This window comes from Parasteatoda tepidariorum, chromosome 5 (genome assembly GCF_982258835.1).
Source record: "Parasteatoda tepidariorum strain Cologne lab strain chromosome 5, Ptep-v5.0, whole genome shotgun sequence".
Taxonomy (NCBI): domain Eukaryota; kingdom Metazoa; phylum Arthropoda; class Arachnida; order Araneae; family Theridiidae; genus Parasteatoda; species Parasteatoda tepidariorum.
The window spans coordinates 11740110-11762425 of record NC_141759.1 but is presented as its reverse complement, the minus strand read 5'-3'; the positions used below and the strand labels follow the sequence as shown (position 1 = coordinate 11762425).

General features: G+C 29.7%; 1 protein-coding gene across 3 annotated transcripts in view; it reads right to left on the bottom strand.

The window, feature by feature from the left end:
• Positions 1-8351, bottom strand: part of LOC107455712 (uncharacterized) — a 69469-nt gene extending 61118 nt beyond the window's left edge. Inside the window, exons 1-3 of one of the 3 annotated variants that reach the window (XM_087163414.1) lie at positions 8166-8351; positions 5238-5345; positions 649-768 (exon numbers count right to left, since the gene is read on the bottom strand). In XM_087163414.1, the coding sequence (XP_087019540.1) occupies positions 649-768; positions 5238-5345; positions 8166-8244 (307 nt within the window). In that variant the 5' untranslated portion in view covers positions 8245-8351. The remainder of the gene's footprint in view (positions 1-648; positions 769-5237; positions 5346-8165) is intronic. The other 2 variants (XM_087163415.1, XM_087163416.1) reach the window with 2 other exon arrangements.
• Positions 8352-22316: the final 13965 nt, after the last annotated feature.

The following is a 22316-nucleotide window of genomic DNA, read 5'->3' as shown; positions in this document are numbered from 1 at the left end:
TGTGGCAGAAAAAAACCTTGGAGGTGCTCCAGAGTTCAGGTAAGATATATCGGATCAATGGGCAGTTTCACAGTTCATCAGTAGCCATTTAAAAAGTTTGACTTTACTAATTTGGCGAAAAGTCTTCCCATCATGTAGCAAGTGCAAATTGAAGCATTCTTCCCCCGAACACATGAATGATAATCTCGCATTCTCCTTGGATAACATTCTCTTGCGACCAATTTTGGTGTGCAACTTTGCCAGAGAATTTGGACTCATGAATTTGATATAGCTGAGGCTATATTGTGAAGGATTGGACACAACAACAACAAAGGTGCCATTTTAAAATCGGCATAAAAATTGATACTAGGGTATTATAATTTGGGAGCTTTGCACATATGTCATTAGAAGCAACCAGAAACATTCCTTTAAACTTTCAGAATTCAACTTTTCATACTTTCTAATAGATTCGTGAAAAGTGGAGGAGGACATTTTTTTCTGTGTGATTACTATTGCTAAAATTGTGCCAAATTAAATCTTATTGTGAATTTTTCTTTTATCAGAAAAGTGCTGTCTACAATAACTTTTACTAATTTTCTTCTTTCTGCTATCAAACAAGTACTTTTTTCGCTTAAAGTGATTAATAAAACAAAAGTCAAAATAATTTACCAGTTTCACAATTTGTCCCATTATAACCTTCCAGACAAACACATTCGTACGTAGTCGCTCCAGATGAAGATACACACACTCCATCATTTTTGCAAGGGTTCGGGTGACAGTTTACTGTTACTAAAACAGAAAAAATAATAATCAAAAAATTAAAGTTACAAAACATCCAAAGTGCGAACAAAGTACTAAAAGAAAATCTAAAGAGCTGCGAGGAACGTCATCGTAGTAAAAACGTAGCATTCTTTTACGACAAGATTCAGAAGCCAATCAGGTTCGACCTCAGGGTTAAAGAGAATAGAAGGGCTGGTTCACTCCTTTGAAGTATCTCTTGCCGCTCCGATCCTCCGACGTCACTCTAGTGACGTCACTTTGGCGCAAAGCTCGCACTTTTACTTCAAGAACGGAGCGTTTGGCCTTACTAGCTCTAACTAATATTGGATCATTTCTTTTTGCGAGATATTCTAAGACATTTGTTATTTTCTATAATGACTTTCCTCAGTTTTTGCAGTGAATTTACAAGAATTTAAAACTATTATCGAAATGCCAGTTTGCGCGATTGCAACTTGCAAAAATTCTGATATGAAAACAAAAGGAAAAAGTATAATTTTTCGCGTGTTCCCTAAAGTAAATGAACAACTATGTAAAGAATGGATTCCGAAATGACACAGTTAATATAAAACCGCAATACGTTTATTCTGTCGTAAAGAACTTTTATAAAAATTCATTATCTAAATAGAAACCGCCTCGCTACTTCATAAAGAAAGGCAGGTGAAAAGAATTAAAAAATAGATAAAGTCAAAGAAAATTAAAATGTAAGTAAAAAGTATAAATAAAATATATAGTATATAGTTGAAATTCTCCTAATTTCATAACATATTTTTTAATGTAGTTATTCTAAATATTTATGATTTTTTTTAAAGATTATATTCTCTTCAATTTAAATATCTAGATATTATATCATCGTAAATTTAAATGTCTATAAACAATTGTAAAATTTCTAATGTCATTATGAACCTAAATTATTATTTTGCTTCAGTAATTAGCGTTTAAGGTTGATGTTTCCTAATGGTTAAGTATGAACAAATTGCTATTAACGACATATTTTAAAATCAGGGATTCTAAATTTAACTTAACTTATCTTTATAAAAGAATATGTAGATAAAAAAAAAGTGTCGATATATGCCTTCATTTTTCTTAATAGTTAAACTTAAAACTGAACTTTTTGAAATAAAGTATTTATCGTGTTATTTTCACCAACTAGCAAAACATTTTTATAAGTTTAAAATGGTATTTTTTTAATATAATAACCAAGAAAGTTTTTTTTGAACTATGTTTATGAACGGAAATAATGTGTTAATTACGTAAAGTTTGAAGGCTAATAACCAGAAAAAGTCTAACTTACTTTTACAAGAGAAAGATGCAAAGTTATCATAACTTTGCTTGCGATCTCCGAGATCTGTAGACAGAGTGACGTCATGAGGAGGGAAATCGTAGCTTCAGCTCTATACAGGTGTCCAATTAAATTTGTTTCGAAAATCAATTCAGCGTGATAATAGACCAAGCTTATTTGTTGTAGCACTAATCCGCCAAGCACGTTCACGTGTACAAGCGAAAACAAGTTATTTAAATCACTGTGTTAAGCCTAATCACGTATTCTACTTCTCAAATTGAAAATACCCTATCCTTAGTCACAAAAATTAAAATTTTAAAATGTCGTAAAATCTTTACGTTGTCAAAAAAAAACTACTATTTTTGTCAAAATATGAACACAGCGATGAGTATGAATATGAGACAAAATATGAATATTGAACAAGCATAGAAGAAATTTCAAAATCCAAAATTTTCTAGAGGATGGCAACGATAACTTCTCAGCAATTCATAATGATTAACTAGTTTATAGTATGGTTTGAAAATACTTTATAGTGAATGGTCCTTTAACTTGCATGTAAAAGTTTAGGGAATAACGTAGAAGTGTTAACTGTTCAAAAAGGCCCATAAAATACATAAAATAAGTTATTTCCCCGATTAATCTGTTTATTAAGAAACAATAAATAATATACATTAATAGCATTGCCCGATATCCCCTACATTGATGTTAATAATAATAGCAGTTATTACATGGCACGATGCAACGATAGACGACAATGTATTTTTTTTTAAATATTAAGAATAATTTCCCGGTATTCTCTGCACTAAAAATTTCCTGCTTTACCATAAGTAAACAATAAAAATGTCCGCAAAAAAATTATAAAAACCTAAATAACTTAAAAAAAGGAATGAATATAATGAATATATAAAATAAAATAAAAATTTGGGAGTGTAAGAAAAACGTCGAAATAAAAAATTAAAATGTTGTATTTCATTTTACTGCAATCTGTTATTATATATTCTAAAATCGAAGATAAATTCTGTCAGCTGTATTTGTTTGGGGAAAATGTATTCATGCATTTCTTATCAAGAAGAGATTTGAGATAATTTACTCTCGTATGAAGCGAGATTGTAAATGTATAGAAATCTACTAGACTTATTATTACCCTAGTTCCACGGCTTATTAGACTGATATACACGTTATTAAATTCTGAGTTACATTTGAAGGCAACTAAGCTTTTAAAAAGACAATTATTTTTATTTACTTATAGTTTCTATATCTGAAAGAAGTAATGTGACTTACAGATCAAAGTGTATGATAAATAAAATCACGAGTGTGCGAAAGGTGCTCGATAAGTGTACGAAAATTAACAGAACGGAAACTATGCAAAACACTTTCCCTTAATATTCATTGATTCAAGGTTAATCTATGACATGGAATTTGTTACTGTAAAAGTGATAAATCCGGTTATTATTAATAATTACCGATTGTGTTTAATAATTATCGGTAATTCTTAATAACAACCGGTTATTATTAATAATAACCAATGAAGTCTTATAAATGTGATTAAACGGTTTATTTTGAATTGGGACATGGGTGTGCGTCTTTGTATATGTGTTACGGTTGAAGAGATAAACCGGTTATTATTGATAAAAATGCCAAAATTAACAATTATCGCTTCTTTTGGTCAAAGTGAAAAATAAAAACGCGAACTTGCACTGCATTCAGTGTTAACTACAACGAGAGAAAAATTTTAAACAGCATTTAGAGACGCTGATGAGTATGCTGAAACAGCTTATGGTTTGGCTATACCGGGAACAGCCTATACTATACCAAGCAGTGGCATTTCAAAAACATCAGTATGGGGCATACCGGCCAAATGGGTTCCAGGCAGCGATACTAACTTTAAAAAAAACCGGTGTAGGATATACCGGACAAATGTATTCCGGGCAGTTACATTTAATTTAAAAAAACATCAGTGTAGGGTATACCTAGAAAATGTATTCCGGGTAGAGGCACTTAATTTAAAAAAAAAAAACAACATTAGTATAGGGTATACTTTAATTTTTAATCACATCACTTTTCAAAAAAATAATAGAAATGCATAACTGCTTTGAACTGAAATATTACATATTTTTAAACAAGTTATTTATTTTGGCAGGAAAAGCTATTGTGACATTCGGAATAGATTTCATTTTTACCTTTTTGTTTTGTTTTGTTTCGAGCATGTCTAAGTAGTGGTTAAAACGTGATTTCATGACTTCTCTAAAACGTTATCTATTGTGCAGCTGCAAAATATGTTAAATAAACTATCTTGTATTGTGAAAAACTGTAATATACTCGCAAGAAAATGACAAAGAAAGAATTGGGAGCCTAAAATCTAAACTAAACAATCAGTTTATTTATTCATGGTGTTGCAAAAGCTTGAAAATATGCGAAAATATTACATTTAACAAACTTCATTGGTTATTATTATTAATAACCGTTAAATGTAACAAATTAGCTTAAATTAATCACTTTCACCCTCTTCGTTGGTTATTATTATTTATTGCCAGTTATTATTCATCTTAACCAATTAACAGATAATTTATAAATGGCCTATTTTATGAGATTAGCAATTTGAGTTTGCTGCCAATTCTTAACAGTTCATAAAATTTTGAAAACCTAACCGACCTTTCCATCAAATGTTGGTCTTAAATACCAAATTAATTTTAGGTAAGTTGAATAATGAATTTCTTTTTACAAATAAAAATCTCATTCTCAAAAACATTTTAGTTGGAAAATGCTAGAATATTTTTTACTTATAACGGGCTAAGCTAGGCAAATTCAAAGGGCAGCTTAAAACAAAAAATATTTTTATTCAGAAATAAAATAAAAATAAAAATATAAATTTAGTAAAAAAATTATATTTACGCCTAACAGTTCTTTCAAACACTTAATATTTCAGCTTTTGCGAGCAATTTTAAGGTTTTGATAAAGAATTATAACTTGGACATCCAATTAAAAAAATGTGTCTAAATCATTTTTAAAGACGAAAATTCTTAATAAGATTTTAAGGAATTTACGTCAAAAAAGATTACACTTCATATTTCTGCCTACATGAACAATTTAAGGTTCTGCTAAAAAATTATCAATTGGTCATCCAGTTAAAGAGAAGTGCCTAAATAAAATTATTACTAAGAAGTCATAAATTAAAGAAAAAGAAAACAAATTAGAATACCACAGTTTTCAGCGTAAGAAACTCCATCAGCGGGACAAATGCACGTATAACTGTCACCAATCTCTACACAAGCTCCTACTCCACAAGGATTAGGATGACAGGGAGATTCTATAGTGAAAGTAAAACCAAAATAATATTGAATTAATTCCAGAGAAATATTTTATTCGTTTGCTTTGCATAAATTAAGCACTGGAACATTTATTTTTCGGACGGAGTTTCGGGATTTTTGAGTCATTGACTCCTAATCCGTGATTAGTTTCTGCATGCTACAGATCTTAAGCAATTTAATAATATAATCACAGACAGAAATTTTTGAAATTCACTCGAGTGGATACTAAGTATCCCCACTTCTCCACTACTTAGAGAGTGGTAGAATAAGGTAATAAATACACATCAATAGATGACAGCTAATACAATTTCTTAAACAGCTGAACACTTTTTTTTAACACAATTAAGAGCTAAACTTTCAGAATTTGTGGAAATTTTGATTTTAAAAGCCTCACCACAAGAGCTGGAAAAAAGCCGTGTCTCCTGTGAGGTTTGGAAGAATTTACAAGTGGTGTGAAAAATAACTTTAAATTTATATCAAATTTATCAAACATTCAAAGACAATCCGTAGCTACAACTAGAAGACATTTTCTTAAAAAAGCACAGAGAAATTTTTCTTTCTGTATTACTGTATTGAAGTTCTGATGCATACGTTCAAGTCCTACACGGGTTGGAGAAAAATATTTTAACACTTCTAGACTTACTATACGTAAACATTTTTCAGCCGTAAATGCTTTAGAAGATTTCATGTAACTAAACTATCGGCACAATTTGAAAGAACATTCTTGAAGCTCTTAGAAATAATGACATTTTTAATTGCGAAATTCACTTTAATACTTTAATCAAGCACAATATATATATATATATATATATATATATATATATATATATATATATATATATATATATATATATATATATATATATATATATATATATATACATGTAACATAAAAAGCTTCAATTAATATTTTTATGTTAGTTTCCTTGCTATAAAACTTCATGCTAATTATTATTCTAATCGAAATACTTTCTCACACTTTTAAAAGCCACATCCTGTTCTTAAATCTATTTTTGGCACAAGTATGCATTTAATTCAAAGCAGGACATATTTCCCTTTGCTCTGTGTGGGAAACATTCGATCTATTTCATAAACTAATAGCAACTACTAAGACTTCCCTCTTTCCCTAAATTAAAACAGTTTACGGATTTTACTTTGCAAGCTTTTCCCTAACATATAACCAAGGAGCGCAACTTTTCGTGTTCTCTTTTACTCACTCTCATGACTGCTGTTGTCTAATAATTAATAAATAAATTTTGTACCCTCCTTCCCAGCCTAAGACCTGCTTTAATCCTTCCACTCGGCAACGACGTTATATATATATATATATATATATATATATTGTGCTTGATTAAAGTATTAACGTGAATTTCGCAATTATTGTAATTAGTTTTTTTTTTTTTAATTTCTAATTACACACACTAGCTTTAAAAATACTTTCATATTGACATCTGGTTAAAGTATAACCATTATTAATATATATACTACTAATATATACCACGTGAAAACCTTTACTGTATAGCTTAAATTTCAATGGACCTATACCTTGTATAATGGCACTATAATACACTGGACAATCCTAATATAGGAAAAGATTGATAAGCGTTGACAAAATCATTATGATTTGCATTAAGAGAATGAGAAATAGAACCTGTATGGTTAGTGTGAATGGAAGAGATGTTAGAGAATAATGAATGAGATGACAGAGAATAATTGTACTAGGGGCGTACAATACTGGACAAACTTCACATTCGAAGTTTAATTTTTACTTTTGAACTGTACTTTATGTGTTATTTCTTACTGTATTTTTATGTATGTAACTACAAATGGCATCACTTTATGTGATACTACATGAGAAATTTGCTCATTACTAATTTTTCTACTTTCAATTTTAGATTTACAGCACCAGAAGGAAACACCTCCAGGAACTCATCTCACGATGAAGGGGTAAAGGGCCGTTCCGGCCTCAGGCACCCCGGCCAACCAACAAGACAAGACAAGACATGAAAACCTTTTCTGGGTTCCGCAAAGTAAGAGGAAACGTCTTTTTACTTTCAAAAAGAAAATTGTATTTTTGAAAGAAAAAATAAGTTTTTTTTAAAAAAAAAAAAATTCCAATGCCCACCTGTGTTAACATCCGTCAATTCAGGCATATACAGGGCGATTTTGTTGGCCTCTTTCAGGGGCACGTCTCTCCCACAGTGAGGACATGTGGTACAGAGAAGGAAAGAACATCCATGCCTTTCCCAGGATTCGAATAAAAAACCTTTCGGATGCAAGGACAGTTCCCTTCCCCTTACACAGACCGGTCGGCCATTTTTAAAAAGTTGCTGAATACATATATTTTTACTTGTAAGAGATGCATTGGTTGAATCAATAAGTTTCATAGAAATTGGAATCATTCTAATTTATTAAAATGTTTGTACGACTGGTCATAATAGGATTTATCATGTCCAGAATGAGCGCAAAACATGTTTTAAATTAATGATTAAAAAAAAATTCTTTCATAAGTTATTAGTTTTTTTTTTCTTCTGGAAAATTTGTTGTTGGATTATTTTTCTTAAAATATAAAAGTTATGTAAATAAGAGTATTAAAAAAATATACGTTATTGCTTGCTAAAACGATAGATTACAGATTTCATACAATATGGTAAGCTTTGTATGTTCGATTAATTAAGAAAGTTAATATCATTGTTTTTCTTCATTAACACAGTCAGCATTAGACCTTTAAAATATAAATATCATGAGAATAATAATTTTTATTATTCGCAAATAAATTAAAATTACATCTAAAACTAATTAAAAAATTACTTCTTTACCTTTAGAAGTCTGAGAAGCAGAGCAACAAACTAAAGAATAAATAATAACCAAAAATAAGTATTCGTTTACATTGGTCATTATGTGAAAATTGTTTTATTCTTAAATAAGTATCAATTAAAAAAAACTCTTTTTCAACCAAACTTCTAAAAAAACATTCTTTAAAGAAGGTTAGAAAGAAAGCGTTCAAAGTATCCAAAGATCACTAATAATGTTTATCTTAAAAAAACACCTGTTTTTCTCAACAGATTAAAAGCTCATTTTATTCTTCTGCTGCAGAAATAAAAGACTGCGCAATACTACCGGCTTATATTGATATAGGTTATTTAGCTATATATCGTGAATTTATCTCTGCTAATGTAAGTGCAAGGAATCTCAAAGTAGTTGTGAAAAATTAATTAAAATACAATTGTACGAGAAGAAAAATTATTAATTTGTAAGAGCTTAAGCATGCTATCATTTAAACAACTTATTTTTTTCTGTATGGCTGATTTATTTTTTATGGTGGTCGAAAACATTTCAAAGAATTTAAAAATACAATAATTAAAATATTATTTATATAAAGCTTTACCCCTTTTATATGAAATTAAATTAAGAACGCAGAATCCGCAGTTGTTGACTGTTCCGAGCAAATTTTAAATCTGTAAAGTTCGTGGAAAGACTGACCTTATTAGTACGTTGAAATATTTTAAATATTTGCAAGATTTATAGCATAAAATGCGTTCTTTTCTAGTTTCATAATGCATCTACATTGCATGGCAGTCAATTTTTTCGAATTTTTCATAATATTTTAAAATAAGTTATTGCTCTATCTTCTCCAATTTGTTTCTGGCATTTATAAAACTTGTTTAAAATCATTTCAACCACCACTAGAAATGAAAACAATAAAACCAATTTTTAAACGTATGATTATATAATACTATGATTTTATCCAATTTTACGTTGACGTAATATCTTCTCACTCCCCCTTTTTTTAAATAATTTTATAATGTAATTTCGATGAAAGAGCAAATAGCTCTGCGGACTAGGTACTTTGAACTTAATGTTTAAATCGGTGTGTATTTTCTGACTAATATGAAAATATTTCCGTTCACAATTGATTACTTAACTTGAATTCCACTTCCATTTAAGGAAATCTTTTATGATATGCAAAAAATCTGCAAGTATTATATTAAATTCTCTTTCATTAAAAACCCACTAATTAAAAAGAAAAAAAAGGGTGTTTCTTCGCAAAACTTAATACCGATGATTCTTTGAGGATGCTATGCTGTTATAAATGCTACCTAAAAACTCCTACAACTGAAAGCCTCCACACGATTTCTTGCAGTTAGTTCGATCAGACCACCATGAAAGTAAACCAGTGTACGAAAGAGTTCTTTAATACAAAATCTAGTAAAATAAAAAAGTGGTAACAAATATATGCTTAAAAAATTTTTTTATTTATAACTATTGGTTTGACTTATTTATTTGTCAACCGCCAAAGATTCAATTCTCAAATATATATGATAAATTTCTCTCAATTATTTTTAAAATAGAATTTGGGTTCATGCTCACAACTGGTTCATTTTTAATATAGTCTGCGCAGACTATTTATAAAAACTATGTGGAGACTTTCTGATGTAGGAGGTGATGGTATAAATCACCCGTTTTTGGAAGAAATGGTGGTGATTTGAATGGAGCATTGAATTTCTGCCCGACAGGCGAGTGAAGCATTTGTTCCCGATGTATACGTTAAATTCAATGCTACTACTCTCGAGTTTAGAAGCAATTTGTAGTTTAAAAGTAACAAGGGTTTTATAATACAAAAAGTAAAAAGTTGTGCTTGTAGCTATTTACGCCTTTTTTACTGCATTCTAAACAAGTGGGATATTGTTTCCTATGTATTTTTAATGGTTAAACGTATGAAACTATTTAAAGATTAATGAAACTTATAGCTAAAAAGATTGAATAGTTTTATGCATAAAAAGTATTACCTTTGGCACGTACTAATGTATGCATTAAAAATTTCTATCCAAAATCCATCTGAACATATTTTTCGATGTAATTTTCTCAAATAAAATTAAGTAATTAAAATCCGAGTTGATAGGATTAATAGTTTTGAAGCTATAAGGGTTTCCTTCCAAATAAATGCAGTTCAAAAATAGAAAATTTTACATAAAATAAATCCATTATAGCTTTTGAAGTATTAACCCTCTTGATTCGGGTTTAATCTCATTCGTTTAAGCGAGCGAAAATACATAGGAAACAATACCTCACGTGTACAATATTTTTGTACGTAAATCCTATAATTTCTTAATAATTTAGAGTATTGCTTAATGTTTCTCCTCATTCTGTGCTTCCTGAGAAGTTACATCGGAAAATATACTTTATATTTTCAGATTATTACTGGATAGAAATGTTAAGCTTAAACATTTATAAATAAGTGTGTGCCGAATTCCTTTGTGAACTGATGATGCACTGATAACAAATTCCCTTAGACGATAATTTGGAGATGAAATCTGCTTGTAAGACGCTGGAAACAATTGAGACATGAATTGATATCAGGCCTGTCGTTTCAGTAGAGATTTCATGTTTATAAACATAGATGTTAGTTAAAATAGTAACGTAATAGGATAAAATTTCCCTCAAGAACTTGTTTATGAGAATTACATACTGTTCATACTGATAAATTTATCAGTAAAATTTTCTTTTTTATCACGACTACGTCAAATTCAATAGTTGGTAAATTTATGAACCACGATGTCACTAATTTTTTAAATTTTTAACCATTTTTGCCTTGATTTTGCATAGAATTGAAGAGTTTTTATTATCCTCTGAAGTTCGTGTTCTTCATTTTTTCGTTTTCGTGGAGCCAGGATTTTTATGTTCAATACCATATCGCTTGCTGCTTTTTCTATTCTAAACTGGCACATCTGATTTATTCATTTAATACACATACTATTTTCTGCAGCATCAACATCACGACACATATGGGTATTTTAAAAATATTTGCACAGAAGGGTAACAACTCAGTTATTGTTTCATCATATTTACTATGCTCCAATCAAAACTCTCTATTCCTGTAATTGAAATAGTCCTTTATGTGAAATAAAACATACGAAATCAGGATTTGCAAATGCAAGAAATATTTGTTTTGCGAAACATGTAAGATTTTGGAACAATTCGTAAACAAATTGTTTTCTCTTTCGCCTTTAAAATGAAAATGATATTTGTCTTCTTATTCATGTTTTTAATTTTCCATTCCATTAATGCTAGACCTAAAAATAAGGAACTAATTGATATGACTTATGTATTTGATGAAAATACGTTACGTTACCCAACATTTAGTGGGTATAAAATCGAAAAATTAGTTAAAGGCCCCAGTGAAAATTTGATCACAAAATGGTAAGTATTGATCTTAATCTTAAAGTTGTTTGCAAATCTTTCTTTTCATAAAAAAAAGTAAATAAATAAATTTAATCTTACTCTGTATAAAAATCTTATGATGGTTTCGCTGTTTTCCATTGTTTTCCGTGCATTTTTAATGATCAAAAAATGTCACTTACCCTGGAAATGTCACTTACGTGCTTCATCTGCTCTACAATCAGTATCATAAGGCAGCAAAAATGAAATTAATGCTACGAGTCGCGGCTAGTACTTCATTGCCAGCAGTGATTTACCATAACCAAGAAGTTTTCAAGATAAATCTGCACTTAACTGTACTTACCTCTATAAGGTTTTTTAATCATTACTATAGTAAGAAAGTAAAGAAAATATAATTTGATTTAACTAAATATAAAATATTATTTAACTAAACGGTCCTGAAACAGAAAACTGCTCGTTAAATTCATATTCAAGATTGGTTAAATTAAATAAATAAATAAAATTATTTCGTATATGACATATTTAGACACACTTTATTGTGAAACCGAAATATTTAATTACTTGACGTTGATTGTTTAGCTTTTCAAAACATTGTTTCACTTTCTCGTAAAACGTTTAATGCATTTAATGTTTCCTCGTTTACTATTTCTGCAGGTTTAATTAGTTCCACAAGAATTTTTCGATGCTTTTAAATAGTAAAGCACTGTAATAGGTCATCATTCATCCCATTAGTGTATAACATCTATTTTAAGGGAAGGTTTATCTTTATTAAAAAAAAAAGCGCATGTCCTGTAACTAATGTGACAGGGTAAGTGATTTTAATCAGGATTTATTTTAACGAGACAAAACAAATCTGCATAGTATAAAATAATAATGATCAAAGTATTTAGATATGATTTAAACACGCAGTGCTTTTAAAAAGCTAAAGTTTTAATAGCAGTAAAAAAGTGGATTATCACTTTTTTTTCATATAAGAGTCTTTCATTTTACGACCTTTTTTTAAAATTAATTCGTAGTCGGTACATTATTATAGACAATTTTATTTGTGGACTTGATTGTGGTCAGGAATTGTTGAGTTAAGTAAAGTTTCTTCTTCTAACTCACTAAATCCATTTTTTTTTCTTTACTTCTAAAATACTTTTTATCATTTCTTCAGACATTATTTCCTTTTTCTGTGAAAACCAAAAAAAAAAAAAATTATCATAAATTAATTGATAATTTTTTATCCCCCCGACAAAAGTAAAAGGCAAAAAAGGTAATGGTCTAAACTGACGATAATTTTTCATTTTAAATGAAATTCTCAGCCTTGGCACACCATACTCGTCTTATGATGCAAATTACTCTTTCAAGATTTTTTAAATGTGAAATAGCAGCTTAAACAAGAAATCTTTCATCTCAGTACACAGTGGAACCTAAGCACGTTGGTCATCACATTTGTAGTAAATATTCGAAGTTCCACTAAGTCAAGCATTTATTAGCTTTTACTAGATTTTTACGTACTTTTATTAAATCAATTTGGACAGATGATCAGCATAAAGAGAAGGTCAATTTGAAATATTTCCTTGTGTCATAAATTATTAATCATATTATTATTTTTTCAAGATTGCTTTTCTCTTACAGGCATCAATACGAGGATTTCTCAACCTCTACACACGCCGGTACACACATGGATGCTCCGGCACATTTTATTAAAGGAGGAACTACAGTTGATGAGATACCAGCCCATTCCTTCTTCGGGAAAGCAGCTGTCATAGACATAACTAGAAAAGCATCACTCAGTCCTGACGCTGTAGCTACCGTTGAGGATGTCATGAACTGGGAAAGCACTACACTAAGGAGTTTGAATGAGACTATAGTTTTATTGAACTCCGGTTGGGGGCAGAAGTGGAACGACCGTGACGCTTTTCTAGGCTCCCCAAGTAATGACACCACAAAATTGCACTTTCCAGGATTCTCAGCAGAAGCTTGTAAGTGGTTGACGGAGAATAGAAGTATCAAAGGAGTAGGTTCTGATACCGCGTCCATTGATCCAGGTACAAGCACCAGTTCACCCTGTCACGGTTATGTTCTAGGGCGTAGATTGTTTATCCTAGAAAATGTTGCCAATATGAATAAAATTCCAATTGCAGGTGCTAAACTTTACATATTTCCAATGAAAATCGGTAAAGGAAGTGCAGCACCAACTCGAATTGTAGCATCTTTTCGAAATTAAAAATTGATAAACACGCGAGCTGTTTCATCTAGAATAATTAAATCTATAGCATGTGGTTCAAATAAATTTTGAATCCCAATGAAGTTACATACATATTAATTGAAATTTTATAGCCTGATAGATAATGATACGAAAATATTTTCATTTTGTATCTTGCGTTATTGATTTAAAAATACATACTTTCCATTTCATTTTTAAAACTCAAATTAACTTATGAATAAAAGGAAAATTCCACACTATTTAAAATAAAATCAATGCAAAATCTTTAAAAAGGATCATCCTAAATTTATCATATTCGATAAATGGTATTGCAAAAAATCGTGTAATAATTGAGATTATTTAAAATCATTCCACTTGCGTTTGTCAATAATTTGCCACCATTACCACCATAATGCATAATATTTTTTTTAAAAAAATGAAATTTATCTGCATGAGAATTCAAAACTGTTAGGCCACTATAATATTAAAGTGGTATATATAAAGTATATAAAGTATATATATATATATATATATATATATATATATATATATATATATATATATATATATATATATATATATATATATATATATATATATATATATATATATATATATATATATATATATATATATATATATATATATATATATATATATATATATATATATATATATATATATATATATATATATATATATATATATATATATATATATATATATATATATATATATATATATATATATATATATATATATATATATATATATATATATATATATATGATGTGCGTGTGTCTGTAATCACAATATATCACCCCAGAATAAAGTGACCACACGTCCCGATTTTGGCGGGACAGTCCCGCTTTTTAGTGGACTGTCCCGCGTCCCGCCGATTTTTAAAAATGTCCCGCTTTTTAGAAAATATCTGCATTTCTTATTTTAATTGTACTGTAAAAATATATTACCTATTATTTATTAAGTATTATGGTGAATATAGAGAAATAAAAAATACATTAAAAAAAGCACGTAAAATGCATGCAGAGTAAACTAAATTAGGCAATGTACCGAGTTAGATTTACTCGGTGGTATTCGATCATTGTCGTTACGTCTCGGCTTTATTCAGATAAGTGCAGACAGTGCAGTTTGTTGTTTTCAATTTGACGTTCGGTTTGACTCATTATTTGATTGACGAAGATAGTGGTAGAGCAATAGTCGCCACAACGTAACGGTCAATAAGGCAAAATTTAATACTCTTTTTTAGCCTTTGTTGTAAATTTTTTATTCATTTCTAGTATTTACCCACAGAATAAAAGATGAGTAAAAAACGAGAATGCAAATTTAATGAAGAGCTAAGCAGAGAATTTCAATTTATTAAAAAAACCAAAATAGACTATATGGTACGGTGTGATAAATGCAATGCTGAATTTTTGGTCTCAAATGGTGGAAAAAACGATATTACTAAACATCTAGCGACAAAGAGGCACAAAAGATTTTTGAATAATGCCGTTTCCTCGTTTGAAATGGAACAGTTTTTTCGCACTGCTAGCTTTGGCAACACGGAAAAACAGCTAGCACTAGCGGAAGGGCTATTTGCTTTCCACACCATAAACCTTGATCTCGAAATCAAAGTTTCAGATCAATGAATTAGACGTCGCAAATGATCAAAACATTATACGACGAAAAATATGCATGTGCAAGGACAAAAACCGAAGCAATTATTTGTAATATTTTTTCACTATATTCGTTTTCACAATTGCAGAAAGAATTAGAAAAATGCGCATTTATATCCATGAATTCTGATGCTTCCAACCACAAAGATTTAAAATTATTTCCCACAATTGTTAGATTTTTTGATCCAGAAACAGGAATTAAATATATATTAGATTTTGTTTCATTGCCGAGTGAAAGTTCACAAATAATTTTTGATTCAGTAAGTACTATTTTAAAAAAGAAAAATTTGAACATATGAAATGTTACAGATGAAAAAATTAAATGTTGGTTATCTGCAAATGTGGAAACAGACAAAAAAATGGACCGAGTTATTCCTTCATTTTAAACAGAATAATATTCCTTATCAAAATATTTTGAAAATTGTAGAATTCGCCCTCTCCCTTCCAGGAACAAATGTAGCAACAGAATATGTTTTTTCTAGTATCAATAAAATATGGACAACTGAAACAACGCAGTTGAACATTAAAACTTTAAAAATCTATTTTAAGTGTAAAATATAATTTGACCAATTCATGTGAAATATTTCACGACATTTTAATAAATGATCCGAATCTATTGCTAAGTATTCACTCAGATCAAAAATATGACCGTGAAAGAAAATCATACTTTTTTTTAAATAAAAAATTTAATTTGAATAAAAATCATGATGTTCAAATTATTATTTTTTACAAATATTTTTATAGTTACCAATAATTAATAATAAGTGCATTTTTGTACAAGTATATGAATGTATACAATAAAATATATATATATATAACTAAATTGTAATTCTCATTTCATCCCATTTGTCCCGCTTTGTCTCAATGAAAATGTGGTCACTTTACCCCAGAAGCCTCGCCCAGGCACGAAACTCGGCACATAATTGTGTTTTGACATAATGAAGAAGTATTTTTTTTTCTTTTTCAAAACTTTGGATTAGTTTTTTAGTCATTTTGTAAGAAAATATATGCTTTTTCGTCTTCAAAGAGTCATATTCAAAAAACTATTAAAAATGCATATACTTTTCTCCACTCTTATACATGTATGCTAATGCGAACCTTACAATTGAAATACTAATTTTCGACAACTTAAGCCAATAATATACGTAGGAATTAATAATTTAATTGTAAGGTTCGCATCAGTTTACATTTATCAAAGTGGAGAAAAGTTTAACTTTTGTATTAAAAATGTAGCAACATATTCGATACGTAAATAGAACGCTTCGCTTTGATATATTTGTCGCTGTTCATAATTGTTATAATAAGTTTTTCTTCTTCTTTCCTCGCTCAATTTTTCTTCTTAAGCGAATACGATAATCTTTGTAGCGATATAGAAATAGAAATTGATACCACAAAAAATTATATAGAAATAGAAATTGATACCATAAAAAATGTTAGCTGCTCAGGAGTTGGTGAGGAAAAGAATTTACCTTTATTGGCACCAAATGGAAAAACTAAAAATAATGTTTATAAAGAAGTTTTACAAGAATAGGAAGAATTATATACTATCTGTATGCTGACTGACACAAGTTTTATTTTATTGCTGTTTCTTAAATTTGTTATTAACTGCGTTTTAATTTTCAGCTATTGGCCAATGATGATTTCGAAAGCAACTTTTGTAGGCTTTTACAATTTCTGAGGCCTTTTTTTTAAGAAAAGAGAAAACAAGTCTCCACCTGATAGTTATATTATAGGTTAGGTTACCATAGGCCTTAGGTTACCATAGCAAAGTTACATCTTCAAGCATTCTCAAGAGCTATAACACATCTGCAGCAGAACTGGATATGAAGACAAAATTGCAGGACAGGAACACTTTAATTGTCCACTAATCTTCAGATTTCCTGCTATGTTTTAAAAAACTTTATTTGTGAAAACCTTTAGCGTGGCGGACAGCTGGCCGCCTTAGGCGGCTAGTCCATAATAAAATCGTAATCGTATCTTCTTTCGTAAGTTTTACTTCATTGTACCATTACACTTTGTTGTACGACCATCATTAGAAGGATTTTATCATTTGTTAATAAATCTTGTTTAATAGTAAAAAATTAAATTTGTGGAAATTTGTTCGCTCCGTGCTCTTTCATAGGTTGGGTTAAAAACAATGAGGGAAAAAGGGGGTGAGATTTGTTTACGTAAGCGTAAAATTAAACGTAAATAGTCAAAATCTTGTAAAGATGAAGAGGTACACAAAATGAACTATACAAATCAAAAAATAATCTGGAATAAGGGAGTTATTTACGAAATAGGTGTACATATTTACAAAAATCATTAGATATTGATGCTAATCAACAAACATCTGGAGTCCCTGTATCACTCCTTCTGCCCCGAAGGTCTACTGCGGTGCGGAGTGAAGCAATTCATCTTGAAGGTGTTGATAATTTAAATGGAGTGGTTAAAGCAGGGTTTCTTAACCTGTGGTTCATGGACCCCTTAGGATTCCATGGGTCATATTTTGGGGGTCCACCGACTACTCCTAATTTTTAAAAAGTTTGGATCAATAATATTTAAATAACATTGATCTTTTTTTCTTTCTAAAAGGTGAAAATACATACATGCTTGAAACTAGGTGATCGAGATACCCCAAATTCAGTACGGACTGCACACAACCCTCTAGTATCCCTGTCATATTTTTAACATCCTCCATTAACCGGCTTTCAGTTTCCACCATCTGGGGCAACCCCCTGATAACGTCCGCTGTACTATTTTTATTATCCCCTATCAAGCTACGTACATTTGACACCTTGTTCAGGTTACTAGATCTATGATTTTTTACTAAGAAGAAAGCCCAGTTTTTGAAATCTAGAACATTAGACAAACTTGGATTTGGTGTTCAACAAAAATCTCCGGTTGAGGCATCTCTCAAAGTTGCATATCATATTGTTAAAAGCAAGAAACCGCATACTATTGGAGAGACGTTAATTAAGCCATTTGCACTGGAGATGGTTGAATGAGTTTGTAGATTGGAACAGAGAAAAAAAGCTTGAGGCAATTCCATTTTCAAATGATGTGACACATTCAAGAATAGTTGAAATTTCTTGCAATATCTTGAAAAGATCATCGATGAATTGAAAGTATCGCCATTTCCCTTTAGTATGCAACTGGATGAAACTACAGATATCTCGAATTATAGTCAACTTCTTGTTTTTGTTCGTTACGTGTCTCTTGATACTATCAAAGAAGAATTCTTATTTTGTGAGTCTCTTTTGCAAACTACAAAGGCAGTTGATGTTTTAGCAATGTTAAATGTTTTCTTTACCAAACAAGACTTTGGCTGGAAAGAAAAACTTTATTCACTTCGTACAGATGAGGCACCTGTTTTCTTAAATACGCAAATCCATTTTCTGAAAAACGAATTTTGAAATATGCTCACTTCCTTACTTCCTTTCATTTTGAACTGTGTACATATCCTTAAGAATGCATTTTTTGAGAGAATGTATTATAATTTTGTAAGAAAATATACACAGAGACAAACTTCTGCAGAGTGCGTTACCCTGAAACTGAAAAATAAAACAACTTTTTTCTTGATAATTCTTTAGTATTTAAAAAATGTATTCATGACTGTTCCTTGAATGAAAATAAAATTACACTTCCTGAAAAGAGGATAAAAATTAAATTATTTTACTGCAAATATTTTCCCATTATTCAAAACAGCTTCTAGGTATGTAACTGCAAACTGTATAATTTACAACGTATTTGAAATTTTCAACACATAATGTGGCTCCGTTCGAGAAATATGTTTCAGGCAACCCTTATTCTCACGCACTGCTTTTGTTCACTTCTTCAAAACATTTGGTTTATCTTGCTTTTTTCAATTAAACTACCGCACTGCTTTCGATTTCTCTTTGAAAATGGAAAAAAAATGAAATATAAAAATATATCCTTTGATTGAAGTGAATAAGTTTAAGTATGATACATTAATGGTGAATAATCCAGCCAATATCTAAAGGTTAATATCGGTATATAGTTTTTTTTTTCTTTTCGAAATAGGTAGGTACGTTATTTATGTCGCCCTGGTGCTGCACAATGGGCTATTGGCGACAGTCTGGGAAACATCCCTGAGGATGATCCGGAGATATGCCATCCTAATTTTGATCCTCTGCATAGGGGATCTCATTTTTGAGGCCGCTTCTTCAATTCAGACATAGATCTGAAGAGGAAGGATATTCTTTCCAGATCCCTATACCCGTGATACCGCACAGCGACGGCAACAAGACTTTCGATGCCACAGATTGTAAGAGTACGTATATCGCATGTACCCAGTGGGTCACTTTTTTTCGTGAATCTGTTTACAGTAGAACCTCGATCCCTCGATCCCGTATTGTCTTGCTTGACTCTAACGATTGCCAACCACTTCTAACAGCAATTCCAATTTCAGAATTTATACCACGTCAACATGAACTAAATAAAACAATCTAATTACACTGTAAATATTTTTATACTTTTTTTCCATGTTCGTTAGGCTCTAGAAAAAATTAGAAGGAGGTAACAAGTGTCGTAATTTTTAATCACACTTTAATTCTAGCAATTAAAGTGTGAATTTAGCTGTCGGAAAGTACTTTACCAATAAATTCATGACCAACTTATGATTGAGGTAATGTGAAAAGTACTAAATCATAGATGTTCAATGATTAAATACATCATAGGCACTAAGACGATAATATTTATTCACAACGGCAACTTTGAAATTTATCTCGCTTAATTTCTTGGTCTTGGCATATTTTGCTTGATTTACAAATATTTTCTGGAAAATACTTAATCACCAAACTAGTTCAGTTCAAACAAATTTTTCCACGACTTTTTCATTTTTGTTCAGTTGGCAGCACTTTTGTTGCCAATTATTTTACATTGAGTCACATTTATTTTCAAACAGAGCTGCCAACTTTCTACGGTTTTTGCACAAATTTAAATTCTCTACCAATCGGCTAATTGGCAAAACTATGTCACACTTTCTCAATTAGTTACAAGATAAAATAGTGGATTGTTAAGCACCAAATTAAAAAACAAGATTTTGATGGGAAGATGGAAACTTTTTTTTATCATAAGACTATTTTTATTCATTGTTTCTAAAATTAGTAGGTATAATGTTATCAATGAAAATACTTTTTTTTATTTTATTCTTTATTTCCGAAATGCCCTTTTTTTTACTCATAATTCTATTTAGAGCTTTCATACTATTTTATATTATATGTCATACTGTTTTTTATATTGCTTAGAACTTTCATACACCTTAAAAGAACAAGTGACTTTACAGTTCTCAAAGCTCTTGTAAAAATGCAAAACGTAAAGTAAATACACTCTAAATGTATCACATATTTTCTTTTTTATAATACCACTTAAATGCTTAGAAGACTGGTTGGGCAAAGTTCGTATACAGATTTATTTTTTGAAATAAAATAATGCTTGGTGGTTGTCGTAAATATATTAAATGATCGAGGTTTTTCTGAAATTTATTACCACTGTTAGATGTTAAACACCATCCTCATAAAGCTTTATGTGATGGTTAGTCGGAAACTCATGATTTATTTGGATATTTATCAAAAATGCATAATTTTTTGTAAGACAATTAATTTATTTACCATTTTTTTTCTACAGTATGTTTGTTAATTTCAGTAACTTCTATTAATTTTTTTTAATTTCTTTAAGATACAGTTTAAAAGTTTTTTACCAAACCTTAATGACAAAAAATTCAAACATATTAATTTTTATTACAGTTCTTAAAACTACCCTCCAGCATCATCACAAACTTAATAGTTAACAAACTTAATAGTTCAAATAGTTAACATCTCAAGTTCTATAGCAATTCTTTTAAGTAAACTTCCAAAATTTAAAGTACATTTTAAACATTTCTCTAAAATACATTTTCGAATGTTTTTTTACTCTTACTATTGATAAATTTTTTGTTATTTTGAAGTGATTGTAAAATGGCAACTTACATTTAATGCTGATGCATCAAATTGATTTATAAGAAAAAAAAACGATTTTATTCAAAACCTCCATTTTTTTAAATTTTGATTGATTTAATTAAAAACTTTACCCTTTATGAATCATGCATTTTCTTTCTACAAAAACTATAAGTATAATGTTTATAAACCGCAAAAGTAAAATATTAAATAGAAATAAAATATATAATATTAAACTATTTAAAAGGGTTATTATGCAGCTACTTCACTTTTACTACATTTTTTTCTACCATAATCCTATTTTTTAATTTGCTGCCTTAAAATCTAGTCATTTAACTAGTTATAACTTATAAAAGTTTATCAAAGTTTTGCTATTCTGCCAGAATTATCAGTGAAATTTTTCAGTGATAAATAGCAGAAATATTCCATTGGTCTACGGGAGCTTCACATCTGTAGCAGCCCCCATTTCTTTTTTTCATTTATTTTGGAATTAAATCATAATTAAAAATTACATATTTTACCAAAAATTTTCCACAATATCTTTTCTTTCATGGTATGAAATTTAAACCTAAGATTGCATTTAGCTTTTCGTTCTGCAGAATTTGAATAAATGAACGAGGGGGAAAAAACGAATTTTAAAAAAAAGTTACTTACCTTCTAAATTCAATTGGTTATTGATTCTATCAGTATTTTGTGGATCAACAGCCACATCTTTTCTAATTTCAAGTGCTCTACCATCTTCTTGTAATGATTTAATTTTCAGCGATTTTGTATTTCGAGCCAACATGAGGAAGCAAAATACTGTGCTTAAATTTAAAGTTCGCTTATTCATGTTCACTTCTTCTTTTCCTTTCATATTCTTTACGTTTTGCATCAGACGAGAATATAGCAAGGTATAATTTTACTTCAGTTTACGTTTTTACGGTGCTTAAATATCGTCTGTTTATTCCAGAATGATTTCCTCATTATTCTTTTTAACGATATTCA